The sequence below is a fragment of the Tyto alba genome, unplaced genomic scaffold (genome assembly GCF_018691265.1).
Source record: "Tyto alba isolate M040663 unplaced genomic scaffold, T.alba_DEE_v4.0 Super-Scaffold_38, whole genome shotgun sequence".
Lineage (NCBI taxonomy): Eukaryota > Metazoa > Chordata > Aves > Strigiformes > Tytonidae > Tyto > Tyto alba.
In genome coordinates, this window is record NW_024881313.1 from 14,325,277 (window position 1) to 14,346,293 (window position 21,017).

General features: G+C 38.0%; 1 protein-coding gene across 4 annotated transcripts in view; it reads left to right on the top strand.

The window, feature by feature from the left end:
* The window catches only part of SLC25A13 (solute carrier family 25 member 13), a 102,475-nt gene that overhangs the window by 25,327 nt on the left and 56,131 nt on the right, over window positions 1-21,017 (top strand). For all 4 annotated transcript variants that reach the window (XM_042802062.1, XM_042802060.1, XM_042802059.1 and 1 more), the window contains 2 exons: window positions 2,116-2,258; window positions 8,848-8,963. In XM_042802062.1, coding sequence (XP_042657996.1) covers window positions 2,116-2,258; window positions 8,848-8,963 — 259 coding nt within the window. The remainder of the gene's footprint in view (window positions 1-2,115; window positions 2,259-8,847; window positions 8,964-21,017) is intronic.

Sequence of the window (21,017 nt, forward strand, 5' to 3'; positions counted from 1 at the left end):
AAAGAACCATTTTTTTAATATCTCTCCTCCAAAGCCAATAGAATTGATGTTTTTCTCTTTTTGTTATGATAATTTCCAAGAGTAACTCTACTTTTTCTAAGTCTTCTACCATAACCCCTAAGAGATTAGATTTTAGTCAAAGTGATCAAGCTGACATTTTCCAAGGTCATTTTCTATATGTAGTATAGAGTACGTGATTGGATTTCAAATACACTTGAGTAAATCACAATGACAAGAAACAGGGGGACACTGAAACCTTGTGCTGTTTTCTGTTATTGAGTGCCCTAGCAGGGGGTTAGCCTGGATGAAAAAAATGAAATATAGAAGCATAGGTTGTCTGACTTATTTGATTTGTTTCTCAATAGCAGCTGTGTTAAAAGTTTCTGAGACGGGGATTCTGAGAGATTCTGTCTCCCTGCAAATGATTACATTGAAATCAATTGATCTGCTAGTTCTTATAAAAGTATACAATTCAAAATTCCTTTCAGTGTATCAGCTAGAAAGCTTGAGTTACAAACAGTGTCTATTGAAACAGGAATCCTTAAATGCTAACCAATATATAGATGCCAAAGCAAGTTATGTTTTGTTTGGGCTAGCTTCTCTGAAGCCTTTTTTCTTGAAGATACTGCTGTACCTGAAGACTGTATTTATATAGCACTAGAAGAAAATAATCTACTTACTATTACACTTTGGCATCCCTCTGAGAGTTAAATGCCTACAGAAGGTATAACGGTACTCTGCAGGCACCAGTGTGGCTCTATGAAATGAAAACTGGGAGTTTCCTTCCCTTAGCAGAGCCATGGCAATGTAAAACAAAACATGTCTTTGAAGTAGGCTACAAAATAGCAATAGACATCTTATTTATATAATATATGTACAGTAGACATTTATTTATTAGTTTAGTGTAGATAATGCTCTGTGGGGAGCTGCAACAATGGTTTATCATCCTACCTTGCCTTAAAAAAAATATATATATATATAAATTAACAGTTGCTTTCCTGTTCTTAGTGCACATTTGTTATCTCACGACAAACCTGTTTCCCTTAAAGCTAACACATGGTTCTGCAAATGTTGCTTGGAATTTCTTTTCCTCTTAATTATTGTCCTTATCATTTTTCTTTGCTCAAAAAATATTTTTAGGGCTGATTTTAAATTTATCCTTCTACAGAAAGTGAGGGCTCTAAACTTCGAGGAGTGACTTAGGAATCAGGGTAAGGGTAGTAACAAAGGCAGTTCTACTTGTTTATGTAATATCTTCAAGATATTTTAATATTCTTTTCCTTGATATGTAACATGTTATTGGAGGCTTCCCTTGTGAGCAAATATGCTTGGATCCCTTTGATAGCTGTTTTCTGGAGTAGTATGCCAGTAACTATGGTATAAAGCAGGAATAACGTACGCCAGCGGTGTTTGGTAAGGTGTCAGACTAATTTTCTTGTTTCTGCAATGTGCTGAACTGTCGAAGTTCTTGTTTTCTGTTATGTTTTTCTGAAAATGCTATTCTCTGGCCTCCTTTCAGCAGTTCAACCAAGGACCAGTATCTGTAGGTTCTCCTTTACTTAGGGACCAGCCGTGGCTGAAGGTGTTGCAGTGGAGTTCCTCCAAAACAGCACCCCCAGGTGGACACTCTTGTGGGATCATTTACTCCACTAGCACTGCAGTGTTATTTCACGGGTGCCTTCTCATCCCGAAGTAGAATGGCTACACAAAGGAGTCGTTTCAGATAAATAAGATATGCTAGAGTATCCCATTGCTGTCAGAGTTTCAGTGGGCCTGAGATGCCACATGCATGTTCGCAAATGTGTGTGTGCTTCTTGTTCGACTTCAAAAAAAATTCAGTACTGGAGCATTTCTAGACTACCATGGAGAAACTGTTGTCGTGATAAACAAAAAAATCATATATCTGCCATTCTTCTGGCTGTGAAGCCAAACCTTCAGCTGCTTGAGTACTCCCCACTTACTCTTTCCTGTTTGGGTGTAGGCTGTAGGTTCTTCAGAGCAGAACTGTCATCTGCTGTAACATAAGCCTGCTCCTGATTGGAAACTATGGGTGGTGGTAATAAATGTCTGGAAAAGGATGTATTTGAGGCACTAAATATTGTATTCATTTAACAGTATGCAAGTGTGGAGAAGAATGGCGAATTCTTCATGTCTCCTAATGACTTTGTCACACGGTACCTGAAGATAATTGGAGATGGTTTGCCTAATTCAAGCACGGTACAGCTCCTTGCAGGTGTGGTGGATCAAACAAAGGATGGGTAAGTGGGTTTTTGTGTTGTTTTGTTTTTTTTTTTTTTTCCTGTTGTTCATTTAAAAAATACAAAACCATTCATCCAAAGCAGTCTGATTCCTGAAGGTGGTGGGATTTTGTTTTGTTTTATTTCCTTTTTTGCCTTTTTTTTTTTTTTCCTGCAGATACATAAAGCAATACAGTATCTTTTAAGAGGAAAGAGTCAAAAAAGTGTTTTGGACTGCATGTACCATTTAACTGAGAAAACTATTTTCTGTCTATTATGTATTTTTAATTCATTGAACCTTCCATGCTTGTTGGCTGGCTCCCCTAACTCCTGCTTTTCTTTGCTTCCATGAGTCTTTCTGTCTCTGTTTACTTTATGTATCTGCCACAAACACATTTAAATAGCAATCCAAAATAAGTTTAGATGGTGTAGGAAGAGATGGTAGAAAAAAGTGCCCCTGGTTTGTTTTGCTGTAGCAGTATTAAAGGTTTTTGTCACTGTTTTTTCCCTTAAGAGGGAGGAAGAGCACCTAAGGTATTTAGGGAGCCACTTTGCAATCATGGGAAGACAGCAGTGAAGTTGGTTGCACATGGTTTGCATTTGAAAGGCTGACTTTGCCAATAGGCAAGATTAGCTACCCCTCCATCTTCCTCCCCCCTTCTTTAATGGAATCCTAGTTTTTGCTTTTGATACTTGCCCAGGCAAGCTGTCTCTTCACCCATATGAATGCATTTTTTGAACCCTGCCTTTAAAGTATCTTTAGAGAAACTTTAGAATAATTAGCTGTGGACTAAAAGTCTGTAGTTGTGGCATTTTTAGAAACCAGAAAACTTCAGGCATGACTCATATCAGTGGTTGCAGAGAGTAAAATGTGAGATAAATAAAGCATGACTAGAGAATGCAGGCTTCCTAGGGGACAGATGCATGCATAACTGAGAACTTTTGTAATATTTTCTGTGCTCTCTTTTCTGCTCAGCCAGCCTCATGTATCTGCCAGCTGGGCACATTAAACCTTGCAGATGAGTTAATGCAATGATTGTTACCCCTGGTAAAAGAATTCAGTAAAAGGTTATATTGGTAACATTGGCATGATGGCAGCAAGGAAGTGATGGCTTCAGATGGCATTTGACTGAAAAAGTTAAACATTTCTCAGATTTCTTCCCTTGGTTTGATGCCTGCAAAAATGGCATTTTCCAAATTGCATGGCTTTAAATCCATTTTGTAATAAGAAGATTGAGAGTATAATCCATACCTTATGATTTGGATCTCCCTCACAAGCATAAGCTGGTGTCAGGAAGAGTGAAATGTAAAACTGTAGCCTATGTGAACTTGTTGACAAGGTGGGATTTCATAACTTGGCGTGATCTTGTAGGAGTTTTGCGGTGTAGAATTGAGGCTTCTAATTGGTGCTTTCTGCCATGGGTAAGGACTGGCTTTGTAGTCCAGACTCTGCAGTGACAGGGGACTGCATGTTCCTAATGTGTCTTTAGAAAGTCTCTTCTGGTATTCAGGCTGTCTCCTTGTTTTGCTGCCATACTAATATGTGAAAGAATGGAGGAAGTTCAGGAAGTGATTGGCATCCCTCTCTCTCTAACCTGGCACTGTAGCATTTTTTTGCCATGTAGCCAGGCATTTGTACCTTGTTCTAGTGGTGTATAAAATAATTCACAGAGTGATTGTCTGAGGTAAGGATCAGTCGCTTTTTTGGTTCCTGGAATGAAATCTAGGGATGGCAATAGGACCTACTGGTCTTCTCCTATAGAACTCCTTCCAACTTGGCAGTGCAGATCTCCTAGTTTTAAAGTGAAGTACAAAACTGCTTTTGTTAGTGTTCATTTTTAATAGGCTGCTCAGTGTTTAGAGACTTATACACGTTTAAGATCATGAGAGTCTTTTCAATAATTTAGCTTTATTTCTAATATAAAATAGAAGGTAGCTTGCAAGAGCAGTGACAGGTTAATTCTGTTACAGTGTTAGTGGCTTAGTGTATTTCTGAAAATACTGTTGGGCTATTTCTAGAAGCATTTATCTGCTGTCTTGGATCCCTGTTTTGCTTTGAAGCAGCATCTGTTCTTCATGACTGGTGAGCATGACCCACCCTTCACCAAAAGAGTCTGAGCCCAGGATCCACCAGGGTTGCTCCTAGTACTTTTTAAAATGCTTTTTAATTGCTTCTGATTTTGATGAGAAGTTAGGTATAGGTACCAAGTGTAATCAGTGAGAAATACTAAAATGAGTTAGTCATACGGGTGAAAGGCAGACAGCACAAGAGCTTCAGACTCATGACCAGAGCAAATAAATGGGCAAAGAGTGGCTTACCTCAGAGCTGAAGAAGTCCTGAGTGTAAAGTGTAAAGAACAGTAGATCTTTACGTACAGTCTCATTGTGGTGGCTGTGGATAAAATCTCTTGTGTTGCTGTAACACAATTCCTGCATTGTCAGAGATTAAGGATTTGAGGGTATCTACAGGAGCTGCTGTTGGTGTGAGAAAGGTATGAGACCTCTTAAGGCAGACTGTTGTTCAGTGATTATCCGTTGCCATGGAAGCAAGTTTTGCCTCCATCTTAAGTCAGCATAGGGTTATTTGGAGGTAGGCTTGCTTTCTGTCCTCTTACAGAGGCATCTTTTTAAGGTTTCTTTTAAAGAAAGAAAATGCTTTTCTTGCAGATGGCCAGAGAAGCCTTTCAAAATAGTTGATCAATAAGAACACAGATTTTTTAAAAAGTGTTGTATTGTGTGACTGTAGTTTGTATGAAATGGGCTTAAGAGCCTTGACTGGTTCCCGGCCTTAAGCTTCTCATTTCTAATTTTAGTTAAAAAAAAATTGTGTCAGCTGGATCAGAAGCTCCCCAAAATACAGTGCTTTCTCAAGGCCTATCAGCAACAGGCCAGGCATTTTTCATCCTGCCTACTGAAACATACTGTTTTTCAGTCTTTTGTTGTACTTTTAAGCATCTGTCTAACAAAATAAGTATTTACTGCACATCTCTGTTTGGACTGTAGTAACTAACACTTTACTGAGAAATACTGTATGCTTTATTTTTAAAAAGGACAAACTATTCAAAAATAACACTTGGAAATGCCAGCATTTTCCATTATTATTGGATATAAATTTATCCTCTAATGCACCAATTTACACTATACTTAGTTTACCTAGGTTGCAGCGTAAAATAATAGATGTAGCTTCAATTTGTGTCCCATTATGTTATCATGTTTAAATTGCTGATACAGTAAAAACATATGCATTGATTTCTGAAGAAACCTCTTCATCATTGCATTTGTATGTATTATTACAGTGGGTAATGGCTTTTTTCTTTGCATGGCTACATGCAGACTTTCTCTGGTGAGAATGCATCATGTCTGTGTGGTGCCCAGATAACATGGGTGTGAACACCAGAAGAGGCATTGAAGGAGAGAGTAGTAAATAGCAGTTTTGCTGCACCATACCCAGTTGTTGTGTTTGGACTGTAGTTCTCGTGGGTGTATGTTTTTAAAATATCAAGATTTCAGCCTTCCTGAATGAATCATGCAATATTGGCACTGATAATGTAGATGTGAAGGTGAAGGAAAACTTTGACCAGTTGGGTAGGATATCTTGAAGACTGAAGTAAGATTTTGTAAACATTTCAGCTTCCTCTCTTTGCACTGTTAAAATCACTAGGCTTTTATCTGCTTTTGTAACATAAATGAGCACTTGTTTAGGTAGGTAAAATAATTCTTAAGCAGTATATTGAAGTCCATGTTAATATGTGCTGTTTAATGACACCTAATGATATTCAGTGAAGGGTTATGCTAAATCCAAAAGGGTGATGCTAAACCGGAGAGAAAATGTGTTGCCCAGGCAACTACCCTTGTGCGGTATAGAGAAGTGAGCATATGGCTATGTAGTACACATTATTTCAGCATCTTTAAGCATTAAGAATCACACGTGTAATTGACTGTGAAAAATTACTGCTCAGTTACTGTATTGTATGGTCATAATAGAAGTAAATGAATACGTCATTGTTGTTAGAATAGATCTGTTGGGAATCACTAGCAGGCTAGTCTACTTAGGGAGCAAAAATACAATAAGAAGAAAATAGCTGGTTTAATTAACATGTAAAAATTGGGTTAATTTGAATTCAGCTGGCACAGCAGATATTAATGTCTCTTCTTTAACAATCTGGCTAGAATCACACAATTTGTACACTTTTAATCTTTGTAGTACTATGAATAATTGTTTTTAAAAATGGATAGGGGGTTATTTTAAGCATCTATTTCTGACTTACTAGGGAGGGTTTTTGCTTGCAAGTACTGACAAAGAATGCTCCTACCAGTATAAAATCATGTAGCGGTATTAATACGTGGAGTTTAATCAAATCCAGGCCTAATAACAGAGAATCCGTTCCTAGCATGGTGCTGAGATTCTGCTGGGATAGGTGCTGTATTTCTTTTCTGTGCTCTCATACTGTGTTGTGATCTGTTGGTAAGGACATATGCTGGTTGTTGTTTCACACAAAAAGCAGCTTTATCAAAATGGCATTGGCAGATATTTTACATTTTTAATTCTGAACAGTACTGTTCTAGAGTCTTGTCTCCTGTTGTCTATTTTGTTCTTTCTGTTTGTGGGCTTTATAATCTTTGGGACAGAAGAACTCAGTGCTTTGTATCTGCTGTTGTGGAAGTTGTCAGGTATGTAACCAATAATAATGAATAACAATGAGCTTTTATAACTTGTAAGTCACATAATAACAACAAATATGCATAAATGCAAAGCTAAGTAGGTTGTGATATATTAGTTTAAAATTGAAGGAAATGTTGCATTTTTAAAAATTTCTTTTGGCTTAGGAGAGATGGAAGTTTTCCTCCCTTTAAAGACTGAGTATCTGTGTATTCTGTGTCTAATAGTGGGGAGTACTGAGAGCTCCCAAGGAGCTTGAATGACTTGATGGCCTGCCCATGTGCTAATGTATATGTAACAAGTCATTGGCTTCTTTGCCAATAAAGCTTAAGGCATGCTTACATGTTTACTGTCATCATCAAGTGTGAGTTTAATATTAAGAATACCTGAGGAGGTTTCTTTTTATTTATTTCTCACACTACATAATAACCTATGGTGGCAAGTTCCCGGAGCTAATTATTTGTTAGACTTTTTCTGACTCTACATATGCACTCTTTTACTTTTAATTAGTGCATATATATTGAGGGAGGTAAAGTAGAATGGCGTTTTGGCTTTCTCTGTGCCATGCTTTTTAAAAATGTCCTTGATTGTTCATCTTCTTGTGTTTTCATGTTCTTCACGGAAATCCACTTCTGTTACCCTGTGGGTGTTTGGCTGCTGACGTGCAGCAAGCACACTTCTGTGTGACTTGAAATTAATTCCCTTAAGACAGGGTGACTGGAAATTGCTGTATAGTCATGGGTCATCTTGCTGGAATGAATGTCTTTTCCAACCTATTCAAACACTTTGTTCTTCACTGTTACTGCATACTGAGTGGAAGTTTTCATTGAACTGTCTGCAATGTCATTTTGAGTCTAAGTCCTAAGGGTACATTTAGTTTCTAATTAAAAAAAATAATAATTTGTTTTTCTCTGTGTTTCTTGACATTTGTTACACTGAATTTTGTGCTTCTCAGAAATAAATCTTTGTTCCTCAGCTACTGCCATGTGAACCCACTTGCTACACTGGCATAAAGCATCCTCAAGAGAGGGCAATCTTAAACCTCCCAGATTGCCAACAGGCCCTACAGCCACGCATTGGAAGATGATTTTAAACTGTACATTGTAGACATTAAAGTAGCAAAACAGAAGAATGGTTGGCCTTTACCTCTTTAAAAATAGAAGTTTGATCTCCATTTGAACTTTTGGGTGTGAACCAGAGAAATGAGAACTGCTTAAGGTCTTCGCTGTATCAAATCTGCTGGAAACAATGCCAAGTTGTGTAATTATGCATTTCTGCTTATTAACTGACTTAAGGAAGGGCACCTTTGCTTTTAACTGTGCTCTGCTACTGTACTTGCATATTGGAAACCTGGCTGTAATGATGAATTTGAATAAACTGCTCTTGGGCTGAGGAAGAACAGGCAGACTAGTGCTTGAAATTTGTGACTCAACACGCAGGACTGGAGGGCTGTGATAGATGACTAATAAGTTGCTAGCAAACAGATAACACATTCTGATCGCTTCCTTCTGAAGTAACTGGCAGCACATAGGTCTTGAATGGATTTGCTTTCCAAAAGCCTTAAGTACTGATTCTTGAGGGAAGTTATTCATATCTTTATTGGCTCTCTTGTCAGCGAAGGGAGGTGGGCTCCCCCAGAGGGCAGTTCAGTTAGACATGAAAGCTGAGGTGAGTAGCCACGCTGAGTGCTCTGCTTATTTTATGTTCTGTTGTGACTTGCTGAGAGGAACAGTTCCTTGTTCAACAAAGTCACTTCCATCTAGCAATATAAAGGCATCCTGACAGCATTGGTGATAGTGCTTTTTAGGATAAATTTTAATCCCTATTGATAACATTTTGTACATGTTTTGGTTGTGATCTTATTTCTTTTGTATAATCTACATTATATTGCATTTCAGTTTTCTGCAAGCAAGTGGTTTCATAGCTCTTGCTTTTTCCTTCGTCCCTTAGGTTGATATCCTTTCAAGAGTTTGTGGCATTTGAATCAGTCCTGTGTGCTCCAGATGCATTGTTCATAGTAGCCTTTCAGCTGTTTGACAAGACTGGCAAAGGAGAAGTTACTTTTGGTAAGACTGTTCTTAAATGTACACTCTGAATTTAAAGATCCCTACTTACGCCAAACTTTATTTCACCTTCTGTTACCATAGAAAACACAGTGATTGGTAGTGGAATTACACTGGTGTCAAGCAACTTTCTGGCTGAGTTTTTTTAATCACTTATATGTGTACAGTATGAAGTCAACGTCATGGTCATCTTTATGGTTTTCTCTGGAGAACTAGTCACATCTCTTTTTCTCCTCCCCAATATGCTTGTGCAGGTCTACAGAACAGCAATGAAAGGTGACTATAGAAAATTACTGTAAAACTGTAAGAAATTTGGCAGAACACTTGGTGAATGTTGAGTCTGAAATTACCCTGAATTATTTTTTGTTTGAATTGGCTATATTTCAAGCTGGCTTCCTTTTAAGGCTTAAAATTTCTTCTGTGAGATTTTGCAGTAATAAATCCATTATTACCTGTGCCCCCTCCACCCCCCAAAAATTCAGCTGTGCATCAGAGGTGTGGTGTTTGTACTGGCAACATGAGAAATGCTCAGGCCAGTTTAAAACTTGATTATGGGGAGTGTTTATGTCTAGACACCATAGCTTTTGATATCTGCAGGACTATCTGCCACATGCCTAATGATAAGGGCCATTCTGTCTGGAAGAAGGATTCAGAAATTAGCAGTTTTGAATAACTTCAGACATTGAGCTTGCACTTCAAAAAGCATGTTTTGTTTTGTTTTTTTTTTCCCTAAGTACATACACTGGATAAAATTGCTATTTCTAATTGCTACATTTGGACATGGTTATCCATATGTATCAAGTTTTATTAATTGGTTGATAAACAGTTTTAAGTAAAAGGAAAGTTGGATGACTGACTCTTCATCTTTCCAGAATGCATGGTTCACATGTGCTTCATCTTTTGCTAGCATTCCCCACACATGTTTTATGCTCAGTTAAAAAAGCCCTTCCCTTTCCATTTAAACTTACAAGATCCTGTTACCATTGCTTGAAGCATCATTGTATTCCTTCTGCCATCTCCAAAAATCTTTATTTGAAGTTGCAGCTGGTGAGAAGACTTGCTGTCTCCTCTTGTGTCTATTTTGGATTTTCATTATTTTAGTTGTCTGTTGGAGTTGTGAAAGATGTGCTTTTTGTGTGCAATGTTACTTGTTAGAACAGCTTTTAAAAAATTACTACGGATGCTAAAAGATTTGAAAGAATTTCAGGAAAAAGTTCTGCTGATCATAACCTTGATGAAGAAAGTATTTTGTGCCTAACAGTCTTGTGCATGTGTGTGGACAGAGGCAACGAGAGATGGCATGCTTTTAAATCAGGAGGGTGCACATATTTTGCAGAGGTTTTGTTCCAGCGCAGACAAACCAGGGTTCCTGGAATGCCTGTGATGTGCAGGTTCTTGTCTGCGTCAGAGCCCCCAGTTGCTTGGAGCGCTCGTTAATAATCTAGGAAGAACTGTAGTCTTTTGATCTGAATGCTGAATCAGTCAGACTTAACTTTTTAACTCTTGGCATTCTTCTTTGTATTTTTCCTGCTGGCAAATGCTTCCCTTGGGGTTTGACACAGTGAGTCAAGGGGTTTGTTTGGCATCTGAAGTCCATTGAAGTCCTTCTAGTGATAAGAGAAACTCCTATGCCAGGCTGTATTTAAGGTATTTGAAAGAGGAGACATGCCAACATTGGCAGAACCTCAGATAGCTTTTTTTAATTCCTTCCTCTCCCACTTTGAAAGCATAAATGCATTTGTAACTTCTGTATAGTACCTTGTGGCTACAACCCCAGCAAATGCCTGGAGTGGGGAGGATGTGAGAGCTGTCTCAGTGTTGTGCATTCTCCGCAGAAATGGTTGACCTTTAGACAAAGCTAGTTTCTATTTTCTATCACAAGAAAAAAAGCTTTCCCCCACCATGATGGAAAAAGCCCCTAATATTTTCACAAATAAATTATTACAATACTGTTCTATAACTTTGCCACTCAGTGCCTCAGTCATGCGTCTTTGAGGTTAATTGTGAGATCTTTTTCCATTGACTTGAATGAGAGTGGGATCAAGTCCTTATCAAGGTTAGGAGACTTAAATAGGGGTTTTGTATCCTGTGGAATTACAGTGTGAAAGGAACAGAAGAAAAGGGAAAGGATCGTTTTTCACTATACTGCTGTTAAGTGTAGTATCTCAAGGATGCCATTATAAGTCTGTATCTCATTTTATTGTTGTAAAGAAACAGCATGGCTTATCTGTGCAGTCATTGTTTTTCTGTATACTGAGATAATGGTATAAATATTTTAGCTTATACTGAATGGAATATAGGGCTTCCCAGCTGTGAACTTCACATTTTCTACTAAGCAAATCATCCAAATCTTACTTCTCTACAGGTGCACTTAGCTTGGCACCTTTATAAAACAAATTAATAATGGGCTTTGTGTCAATGAGCTTTTACACTGAATGCCACATCCAGGCTGTGGATATTTAGAGAAATGCACTGGGTAAAGAAGTTCTAGTATTTAAGACTTTGCACTTTTCTTGAAAAATGCTGTACTCTTTGTTTAGCATCTGGGTTGAAATGCTTTTGCGTTTTAGCCATATATTGACATCTTTACAGTTTTAAATGTTTCATTTCTTTCAAGTTGGAAGTTAACTGTACCTGGTTTTTTGACAGAGCTAGCATCTATTTAAAAGGGCTGATCCACAAGCGTTGTGGTTATGTGGAGTGTGGGGGGTGGGAAGTATTTCTAGTTTATTGCTTTTCAAGGTGAATGAAATGGCCACTAGTAAATTAGTGGCCAGTGGCTGATTGAAGCTACACCTGGCCATTGCATCATGTCGTAGATTTATCTGCTGCTGAAGTGTCAAAGCTTTGACAGTTTGCAAGGAGTTAAAGCTCTCAGCAGGAAAGTGGGAGGAAGTTTAGCTGGCTTTTAAATTCGAGGCAAAGAGCAAACCATTGCTTCTTACTGTTGAGTGTTGACAGGCACATAAAAGCTGATAATGTAAGTCCAGGGGTTTAAGAGACTTAGTAGAGTTGCTTTTTTGTCGTATGACTGTATTTTAATGCCTCATTAAAGAAGCAGAGCCCTTTGAAATTCTTTACTAGATGGTGTTTAAAAAAAGGCGAGATGGTTGGGTGAAAATGTCAGTGTTTAAAAACTAAGTTGTCTTAACCCCCATCTCTAATTTCGGATGGATAAATTAAATGATGGGGGCTAACAGTTCTGAGCTGTGAATAACACAGCAGTAATATCCAGGGACTGGAACTTTCCTTTTCTTTTTAAAGGTCCTCTAATTCAACCTGAAGCTGTTTCAAAATGGATGCTGTGCTGTGCTGCTTTGAGAAATAGGAGTATGCTGTAAAACAAGTCAATCCTTTAATTTAAAAACAAATGAAAAAGCAAAACAAAACTCCCCAAACCCAGCAAAAACACGAAGGGAATGGGGAACCCAAACTCAAAACTGTTGTTTGTTTAGTGTAACTGCTGCAGAATCAAGCAAAGTATTCTGCTTTTGTCTCAAAACAAAACTTTATTTACATGTAGACAGCAGCTATTGTGGGTCTCTGCTTCTGTTATTAATTATATCAGTACAGCTCTTAGATAAACACATTAAATAAGGATACATCCTACTAAACACTCCTCTTTGCTTATCTGATACTTGAATTGCCTGAATACTTGTTTGTAAACTTTCTAAAAGCACATAGCTCTTAACAGAGGTTTAAATACCTATACAGCTATTGTGATGAGATTCAGAGTTCTTCCCTTGTGATAACACTCTGATACTTCTTCAATATGCAGAGAATTATTACAGGAGTCTCACAATTGCTTTCCAGACCAAAGGATTAGGTTCAGACTGTGTAAGCTAGCTCTTGCTTTTGTTACAGAGGATTATTTAATTTATGCTTTGCCCTGTAATTGCCTGGTATGACTTGGCTCTTCTTATGGGATCTGTAATTTTTTCTTTTCTTGCACAATACCTAACATAGAGATGCCCAGCCTGGTACACTCGATACCATGTAAAACAAGGAAAAGCTAAATTTGAACTACCAAAATAAATTACTGAGGCTGTAAGCTTTGGTCACTTGATAAATCAGAATATTCAGTATTTCTCAGTGAAATTTCCATTGCTGGTTTATATTAGTTAGAAACCATTTGTAGCTAGTGATGTGTTAGCTTACACCTACACAGTGAAACATTTGTTGGTTTATAAATGACAGTTGCCTGGATATGATGATCCCAACGGCAACATTACAAATGCAAAATTTGTTTAGTCTCTGATATTTTTGTTGTTTGCATTATATTTTGCAGAATTGATGGCCAGTTTTAATTAAAAGAGGCTGTAAGGTAGACTTGTTAGTATATTTATTTTCTTCAAAACAATTTTTGAAATCTTCTTGATACTATTTGTGGAAAATTTCATTTCTAGACATATGTCAATTTGGCAAGCTTTTCCTGTATTGTTTTTTCTTTTAACTAAAATGTTATATAACCAGGAAGACTTTCATGAAGGCATCCTAAGTAAAACAAAGCCTGTTCAGTCACAAAGTGAATCTGTCATTTTAAATATTAGGAGAAGCTCCATCCTTTTACACAGTTGTGTTTCATTTTGTCTAGAAAACACAGTTGAGTTTTCTAAATCATCCAGAACTGAAACTTTTTAAATCAAAGTTGCCTACTGACAAACATCGGGCTGAAGGCTGAGCATATCTCCTGTTCATTACCAAAACCCAAGGAATGATAGTAAGGTTGGAAGGGACTGTGGCAGCGATCTGGTTCAAACCCTTGCAGGGCCATCAAGACCAGGTTGCTGTGGGGGCAACATCCAATCAGGGTTCTAAATATCTATGAGGATGGAGACTCAGCAGCCTCTATGAGCAGACATCTTCCAGTGTTTGACCACTGTTATAGTGAAAAATAATTTCCTGATGTCTAGTTGGGATTGCCCATATTCCAGCTTGCATCCATTGCCTCTTGTCCTTCCACTGTACATCTCCATCTTCCCTTCACCCTCCCATTGCGTAGTTGTAGACAGCAATGAGGTCATCCTTTAGCCCACCCTTCTGCAGGCTGAGTAAACTGCATACCATCAGCCTTTCCATGCATGTCATGTGCATTAACCCCCAACTATCTTGTATGGAGCAAATAGAAGTGATATTTTATTTTAGATAGCCAGGTTATGCTGTTTACCTTGGTGGAAGGGATCTGTTTGGTTTTTTTTTTTTTTTTTTCATTATTCTTCTTCAGGGCAAAAGGGGTAAATTTAGTTTTTATGTCCTCATGTGGCCTAGTGCTTTCCAAACCTGCGGTCTTTGGACTCTGGCAGTTTGCTGCTTACTTCTAAGGAGGCCAGGAAGGGTAATAAAGAAATGTCAGGCTGTTGCCAATAAACGAAAATTATGGATATTCTCAGCTCAAGTAGAAATATTTTTAAGGGATTGCATCTTGGAAAAATGTTGAAAACCTTTTCTGTAAGCCAATTATGTAATATTCCATGTATAAATTCATGTTATTTCCCCTTACATCCAAGGAGGACAGAAGAAGCAGTCAAACTTGGAAACAGTCTTAACTGCTGAGACTGATGGTACTCTTGGAAAGAGCCTGCTTTTTTGGGGCAGTATTTGCAATGTTTAGCAGGGGTAGCAGGAGTGCTGAGGTCTCTCAGTTAAAAATCAGGGCCAAGTTGAATTGGACAGTGTATGGATATGTCATGAGGAAGTGAATTCATAGTTTTTAGAAGGGAGAAGAGCACAAACAAATAGAGCAGGGGGAAGGTAAGAGGATAAAAAATTGAGAACATTTTCAGCAGAGGGGTGAAACCTGAAGCTTATCGGGGATGTTGTTACTGGGAAAAATCATGAAGGCACAGGCATGTTCTCTGTGATAATGTTTTCACTGATATAAAATTAACCTGTAAGACTGCTCTGTCCTTGTTGAAAAGTTTGGGTAGGGTAATGAATCCAAATGAATTTTGCTCAGTAGTTAGTGCCACTCTCCTAAAAGGCAGTGCATACTGAACTTTTTGTTAGGATTCGTACTGGACTTTATGGTTTGCTGGGGGCTTTTGGGGGATTTTTTGGTTGTTGTCATCTTTAAAGTCTACTTGCAACACGTGAAAATTTGGTTAGCAATACTGGTGTTAATCTCACCTCTGTGTGCAACAGGTGCTGCGCAGCCTTGTTGCTTCTTCCAACCACGAAATGGATGTGGTTCACATCTAAATAGAAACAGCCACTTTCAGTGAGAGACTCCTGCCTCCCACTTCTCTGCCCTGCTGTAACTGCCTCTGAGGATGCTGGCACTCCGTTGGGGCTGTTGCAGTACAGTCTCTTTTCTGCTTGGAGATGTGCTGCGACAACCAATTCATTTTATGAGGGCACTGCAACAAATACCATAAGCTTTTGCTTTCCAGTGATGTGCTCCAGATGTTAGTGTGTTACCTGGAGGTGAAAACCCGTTGTGAAGACGTCCATTTTTTTATATATGTGGAGCTTTATTGCACTTCTTTGAGTGATCCATTTGAACTACAAAAAGAACCACCCTGATTTTTGGAACTTTTTAAATGACTTATGAGCAGTGTTTTCTGAACAGCTGAATGTAGATGCACACCAGTATCAGATTGGCATGCATGTGTTGTATGGTATCTTGTCAGAGATCAGAACTGCTCAGAAGCTGTTCCAGTTCAGTGGGTCAAAAATCCACTTTTTATGAAAGGCTAACTGTAGATTTCCACGATTGACTATAATGGCTTCAATTTTAAAAGATAGAGGTAACAGAGAGCACTTCCAGTTGGTGGGATAATTCAAGAATACTACATGCTCAGATGGCTAAAATATTGTGCTTTCTGCTGCTACTTCATGCTACTTAAAAAGAAAAAAATAGGTGTGGAAAAGGTGGGAAAAAGCCAATTTGAGAGTAAATTTCAACTATATGAGGTCAGTCTTTGGTTAACAGTAAGCTGAGGGTTAGCCATCTTTCATACAGCTGTATATCTTGTTGGAAAAAAAAGCCCGACATGATTACTAGGCAGCATTTGGGGAGGAACCAGAAGCTTCCACACCAGAATATATTTAAACTATGACAGCAGCAGTATACCACTTTAAGGTTGATTTTTATTTTCATTTTTCTCCATCCTCTTTTCAAATTGTCCTGGAATTACAGATTAGAAAATAAAAACTACAGCAGGCCCTTATAGCTAGGAAAATGTTTTGTTATTATAAATTTTAATATGAAATTTCAGATAGCAAAATACATATACTTCTGCAGTTTGTGTAATTTAGTTTTCTAAATTGGAAAATCTGCTGTTACCTAGCAGTTAATGACAATTTTTTTCCAACATTTGGAATGCAGGACCTGATTTGATAAGCTGATAAAAGAAAACAAAACTGAGAACGTGTTGGAAGTGCTCAAAGTGAAAATTACAGTTTAGGTAGGTTTGGGGGTAGATAGTTAGACATTTTAATTGAACTAAAATAGTTTTATACTAATACAATGCTGTTGTGGGAGTACATTTTGTGGTGCATTTGAAATTGAAGTATTTAAGTGGGGGAAAATGTATGTTAATGCTTTGCAAGAAAGTGAGTTTTTAATTTTTTTTTTTTTATACCATCTATCTAAGCAAAATAGCTGTTAAAGAAATAGAGCTCTCAAGTCTGTACTGGAGAGTAAAGTGTAAAGTTGAGGATAATTTCTTGGAGCGAAGAGTTTGCTTTTATCACTTTGGCTGGTAAATGAAACTGCTGTAAGAAACAATCATGTGAATTCTGAAGTAAATTTGTATTCCTGGACAACTACAGTGAAATCAGCCCCTGCCAGTTGAGTCAGTTAGGATTCTGAAAATCCTATGTTTTTAACATCTCCATGACAGGGATAACAGAAATTAGTCCAGATGATGATTTCACTTACCCAGGTGGAAACAGAGGCATTGAATTTGATGTGACAGTTTGGGTTACATACAAGCAGTGCTGGCTTATGTGAAGCAGTGGAAACCCCTGCTTGGCCATTACGGTTCAGTACAGGTCCACAGCTGGACTAGCTCAACATAGTTAAATTGATTAAAACTACCATTTTTATTGTTTGAGTTTTAATTTTGTCTTTAGAGATTTTCTCTGAATTTGGAGTAACTAGTCCTTTAAAGAATTAAGCTACGGCTCACACATGCATGCTCACACACAAGATTATCAGAAGAAGTGAATTCCAGTTTTTTAAGTGTTTATATGCAGGTGTACATGTGCAGCTACATTTTTCAGGTGCAGGTGAAACTGATCTTAGTTTAAATGGATCGGGTGCACAGATGGAGGGTTTTGCACTCTTTTGAATGAATCGGTTTTAAAACAGTAGAGCTACCACATGATATAGAGTGCAGATAAATTGCATTGACCTGAGCTGCTATCTTTTTTCAGATCAACCCCCCCTTTCCCCTTCTTGAGTCATGTAATACAATCCCATTATCTTCAAATTATGTGCTCCATTTCTGCTCTGCCAGCTTCAGTTTGAATGTTCTACCAGATACTTTCCTGGTAATATTTTAAGAGGGAAAGAACCTAATTTTTTTTTTTTTTTTTAATTCAGAATTGCAGAATAGGTTGTGGTCTATGTTTGCAAGGAATTAAGAGGCAGTGAAAATACAGCATTAGTGTATTATTTCAGAGCTTATAACCTGTGGAAAAAGGTGGCTGTGACAGCCTTTCCTGCTCTTACTGCTTTGTTGAGGGAAGTTGGAGGGATGAGTACCTTTCCTTTGCAGTCCTTATTAATCAAGCTATTCCAAAGTGTTACTGAATTTACAGCATGACCACTATAAAACTATTTCAACCTGTTTCCTTGACAAAGCATCAGGATTATCAAGAAGGTGATTGTAGCGCTTGTACTTCCTGAGTGTTGTACCTCTTCTGGGTGAATGGGGATAATTGGCAACCCAGCCAAGTACTTGGACTGCCCGTCATTCCACATCTTAGCTGAGCAGATGTGATGTCAACATATGTTCTTCAAGATAAAAAGTCATCATTATAGAACACTTAGTGCCAGACTGTAGAAGGATGGAAATAAACTCTAACTGGCTGTGTACTTGAAGTTCACAACAGTAAATAAAAAAAAAGAACAACAAAACAAAACAACACCAACAAAAACACAAACAAAAAGCCAGCTCAAACCTTGGATAAATGCCAACAACTCCAGTATAACAAGATAATACAAAATATTAATTGAGTGGTTTTGACATGTATATCTCTGTACACATGTGCTTTTGCACAAGTTTATTGTACTTTTTCTGTGGCCAGGACCAGCAAGGGCTGTCTGCTTCACCATGTAGGTGAGCCTGCAGCTGAGCCAGAGTGCCAATAGGCTGGGGCATGGGCACAGACCTCACTGATAAGGGGTGCAGTCCCACACTAACTGAGCAAAGGACAGAAAAGCAGGTCTGGTGACAGTGACCAGGGTCAGCCAGACAAGTCCACAGGGACGAGACGGGTCTGAGGTAAGGCTGGGAAATCAAGTCAGGGGCTTGGGTACTCTGAGATGCAAATGTCCTTACAACATGGCTCAGTCAAGGAGGATCAAGGACCAGAGATGAGGCTCCTCCTCTGCAGCTCTGCCTGGATCCTGATCCCTTGTGCTTATGGGTGGGACATGGGGGAAGAGGTTGCAGGAACTGGTGGTGCACTCAGGGTCATTAAGCATAGGGAGAATGTGGAGTTGTTTTAAATGGTCAGTGAGGACCAAAGCCTGTGGAAATCATTCTGTTCTCAGCTCCACTGAGCTTTAAGTCAGGTATTGCTTGACAGTTGGCAAGGTGCTGCGATTTCCTTGTCATGATGGTGAAACAGCTGCTCTCATCAGTAGTTTAACTTGACCAACTGGACTTCCTTCTTTGCCTTTTCTTCTGCACAGAATTTATTTTAAATGACTTTTGGAAAAAAAAAATGCACTTTTTATTACAACCATTTAAAGGAAACTGTTTCCAAATGCATGAACAGAAGTGCTTAACCATTAACAAAACATGATTTTATAAAGGTATCACCTTTTGTCTGAGCAGAATGATGGGGATTTGCATATTCAGGTTTAAAAACCTTATCTCTTTTTACTAAAATATCTATTCTACACTCTTTGCATTAATTTTGCTTCGTTTAATCCAAGTTGTAGCTAAAATGCTTGTATATTCCTATTCGGGGCCTGAAGTGTGATGAATAAAGAAGCGGTTACTGTCAGAAGTGTTTGGAAAGGTCATTGGTGCATATGGAACTCTTACTGACTTATGATAATTCATGTATTTTTAAAATTGTCTTGTGTTTTCCTTTTTGTAGAAGGTAGCCTGTGTTCTTTACGAAAGTTGCTATTACCAGTATCATCAGAGTAGTCTCATTTTTTCTAAAGGCCCAGGGTTTTGATACATGTTTTTAATACCATGCACAAATCACTTAATTGTGTAAAATTAGAACATATATAAAATGTACATATAACTTATATGAAATAGAGCCAATGATGACAGCTTTTCTGCAAAAATGTTGCGGCTGTTCTGTAAGGGCAGTGGGATTTTTGTAGATGATCGTGAAATTTTTTGGAGGTACACGTCGAGATAGTAGTAACTTTATGGGACTTGATGACATTGCGTGAAAAATTTATGTACTTAGGCAAACAAATAGTTTGAAAGAATTTCAGATTTAGTACATCAGGTATTTATGGACTGTAGCCTGTAAAGATTTTAGTAACTTGTTCTGTCAAGTGACTTTTCTTAAATGAAATAGAGTGGGAGAATGACTTTCAGTTTTGTCCTTTTAAAATTTAAAATTTCCAAATAGATAGTTTTCACTTGGTGAATATTAGTGGTCTTTGTTGTGTCAAGAGTGCCTGTAGTTATTCCAAAGCATGTTTCATTTCTATTATAATTCTTAATCATAGCGTGGCAATGTGAATGCTGTATACTTGTTTGTATAGTAAGCATTTAAGGATAGACGTCAGTACACTGGAGAGCAGAAAGTCCCCAGGACTCAAAGGACCAAAAACCCCCACTGTAAACCATGAGGCAGTTCATCTGGAGGGAAAAATAGAACAACATTTTTGTACAGGGATCAGAAATGAATGACAAGGTGTCTATTTTTTTAATTAGAGACAGTGCAAGGACAAACAATTATTTGTTTTAGAACTTTGCAATTGATTTTAAAATTAAGTTTAAAAGTTTATTTTTTTAAAGATTGGCAGAAATGATAGCACAGATTTCTCAAGATGAATATTTAAAATATTCTTCAACCTGTTTGTTTTGCTTTCAAACAGCTCTGGTTCAAACAGTGCAAACCCAGAAATGGTTGTATCTTTTGCTAGCTGTAGATCTTTTGCTCTTCTGGCTCTAGATACTGGAGCATTAACATTTTGCCTTTTTAAAACTAAACCTAAACCAATTAATCAGTGGTTTAATATGGATTTAAAAGCTTCTGCTTATCAGGTATTTTGATTAAATAGTGGTTTAGGATCAAACCGTAGTTGCCCAGGGACGTTGGAGATACTCAGACCTCAGCTGGCCATGGCCCTGACGAACCTGGTTAGACCTTCTTTGGCAGGAGGTTGGAGCAGATGACATCCAGATGTCCTTTCCATCAGAAATTATTCTGTAACTGTGAAGCAGGTTCCTTTAAAAAGCAGTCTAAACAAACAAAGTAACTCATGGCTACTGAAGGACGTTGGTGCTTCTCTGTGTTTTAGTGTAGTTAGTTCAGCAACTTGTGGGTAGCCATGGAACTTCAGCTGCAGGTTCAAGGCAAAACTGCATTTTAAAATTGTCCATTTTTTATTTAACTACAGTGGACTGAAATTATTAGGAGATGATACTGTTAGAACTGAAAAATAACTTGGAGTGAGCTCTAGTACGTAATTGGATACCTTTTGTTGATTAAATCACAGGCTAAAACACTTAGGAGTTGTTTGTGGAGTATGAATGGTCTTTAATGTCTGAATCAGGCAATCTGACTACAGGTGAGACTTGAGTCAGTGACATATTTGTAGATGAATGGGTGATGAGACCTAGCGAGGAAGGAGGAAAACCACTGTCCACTGAGCATATATAGGAGTTTATGAGCCATAAGTAGTTG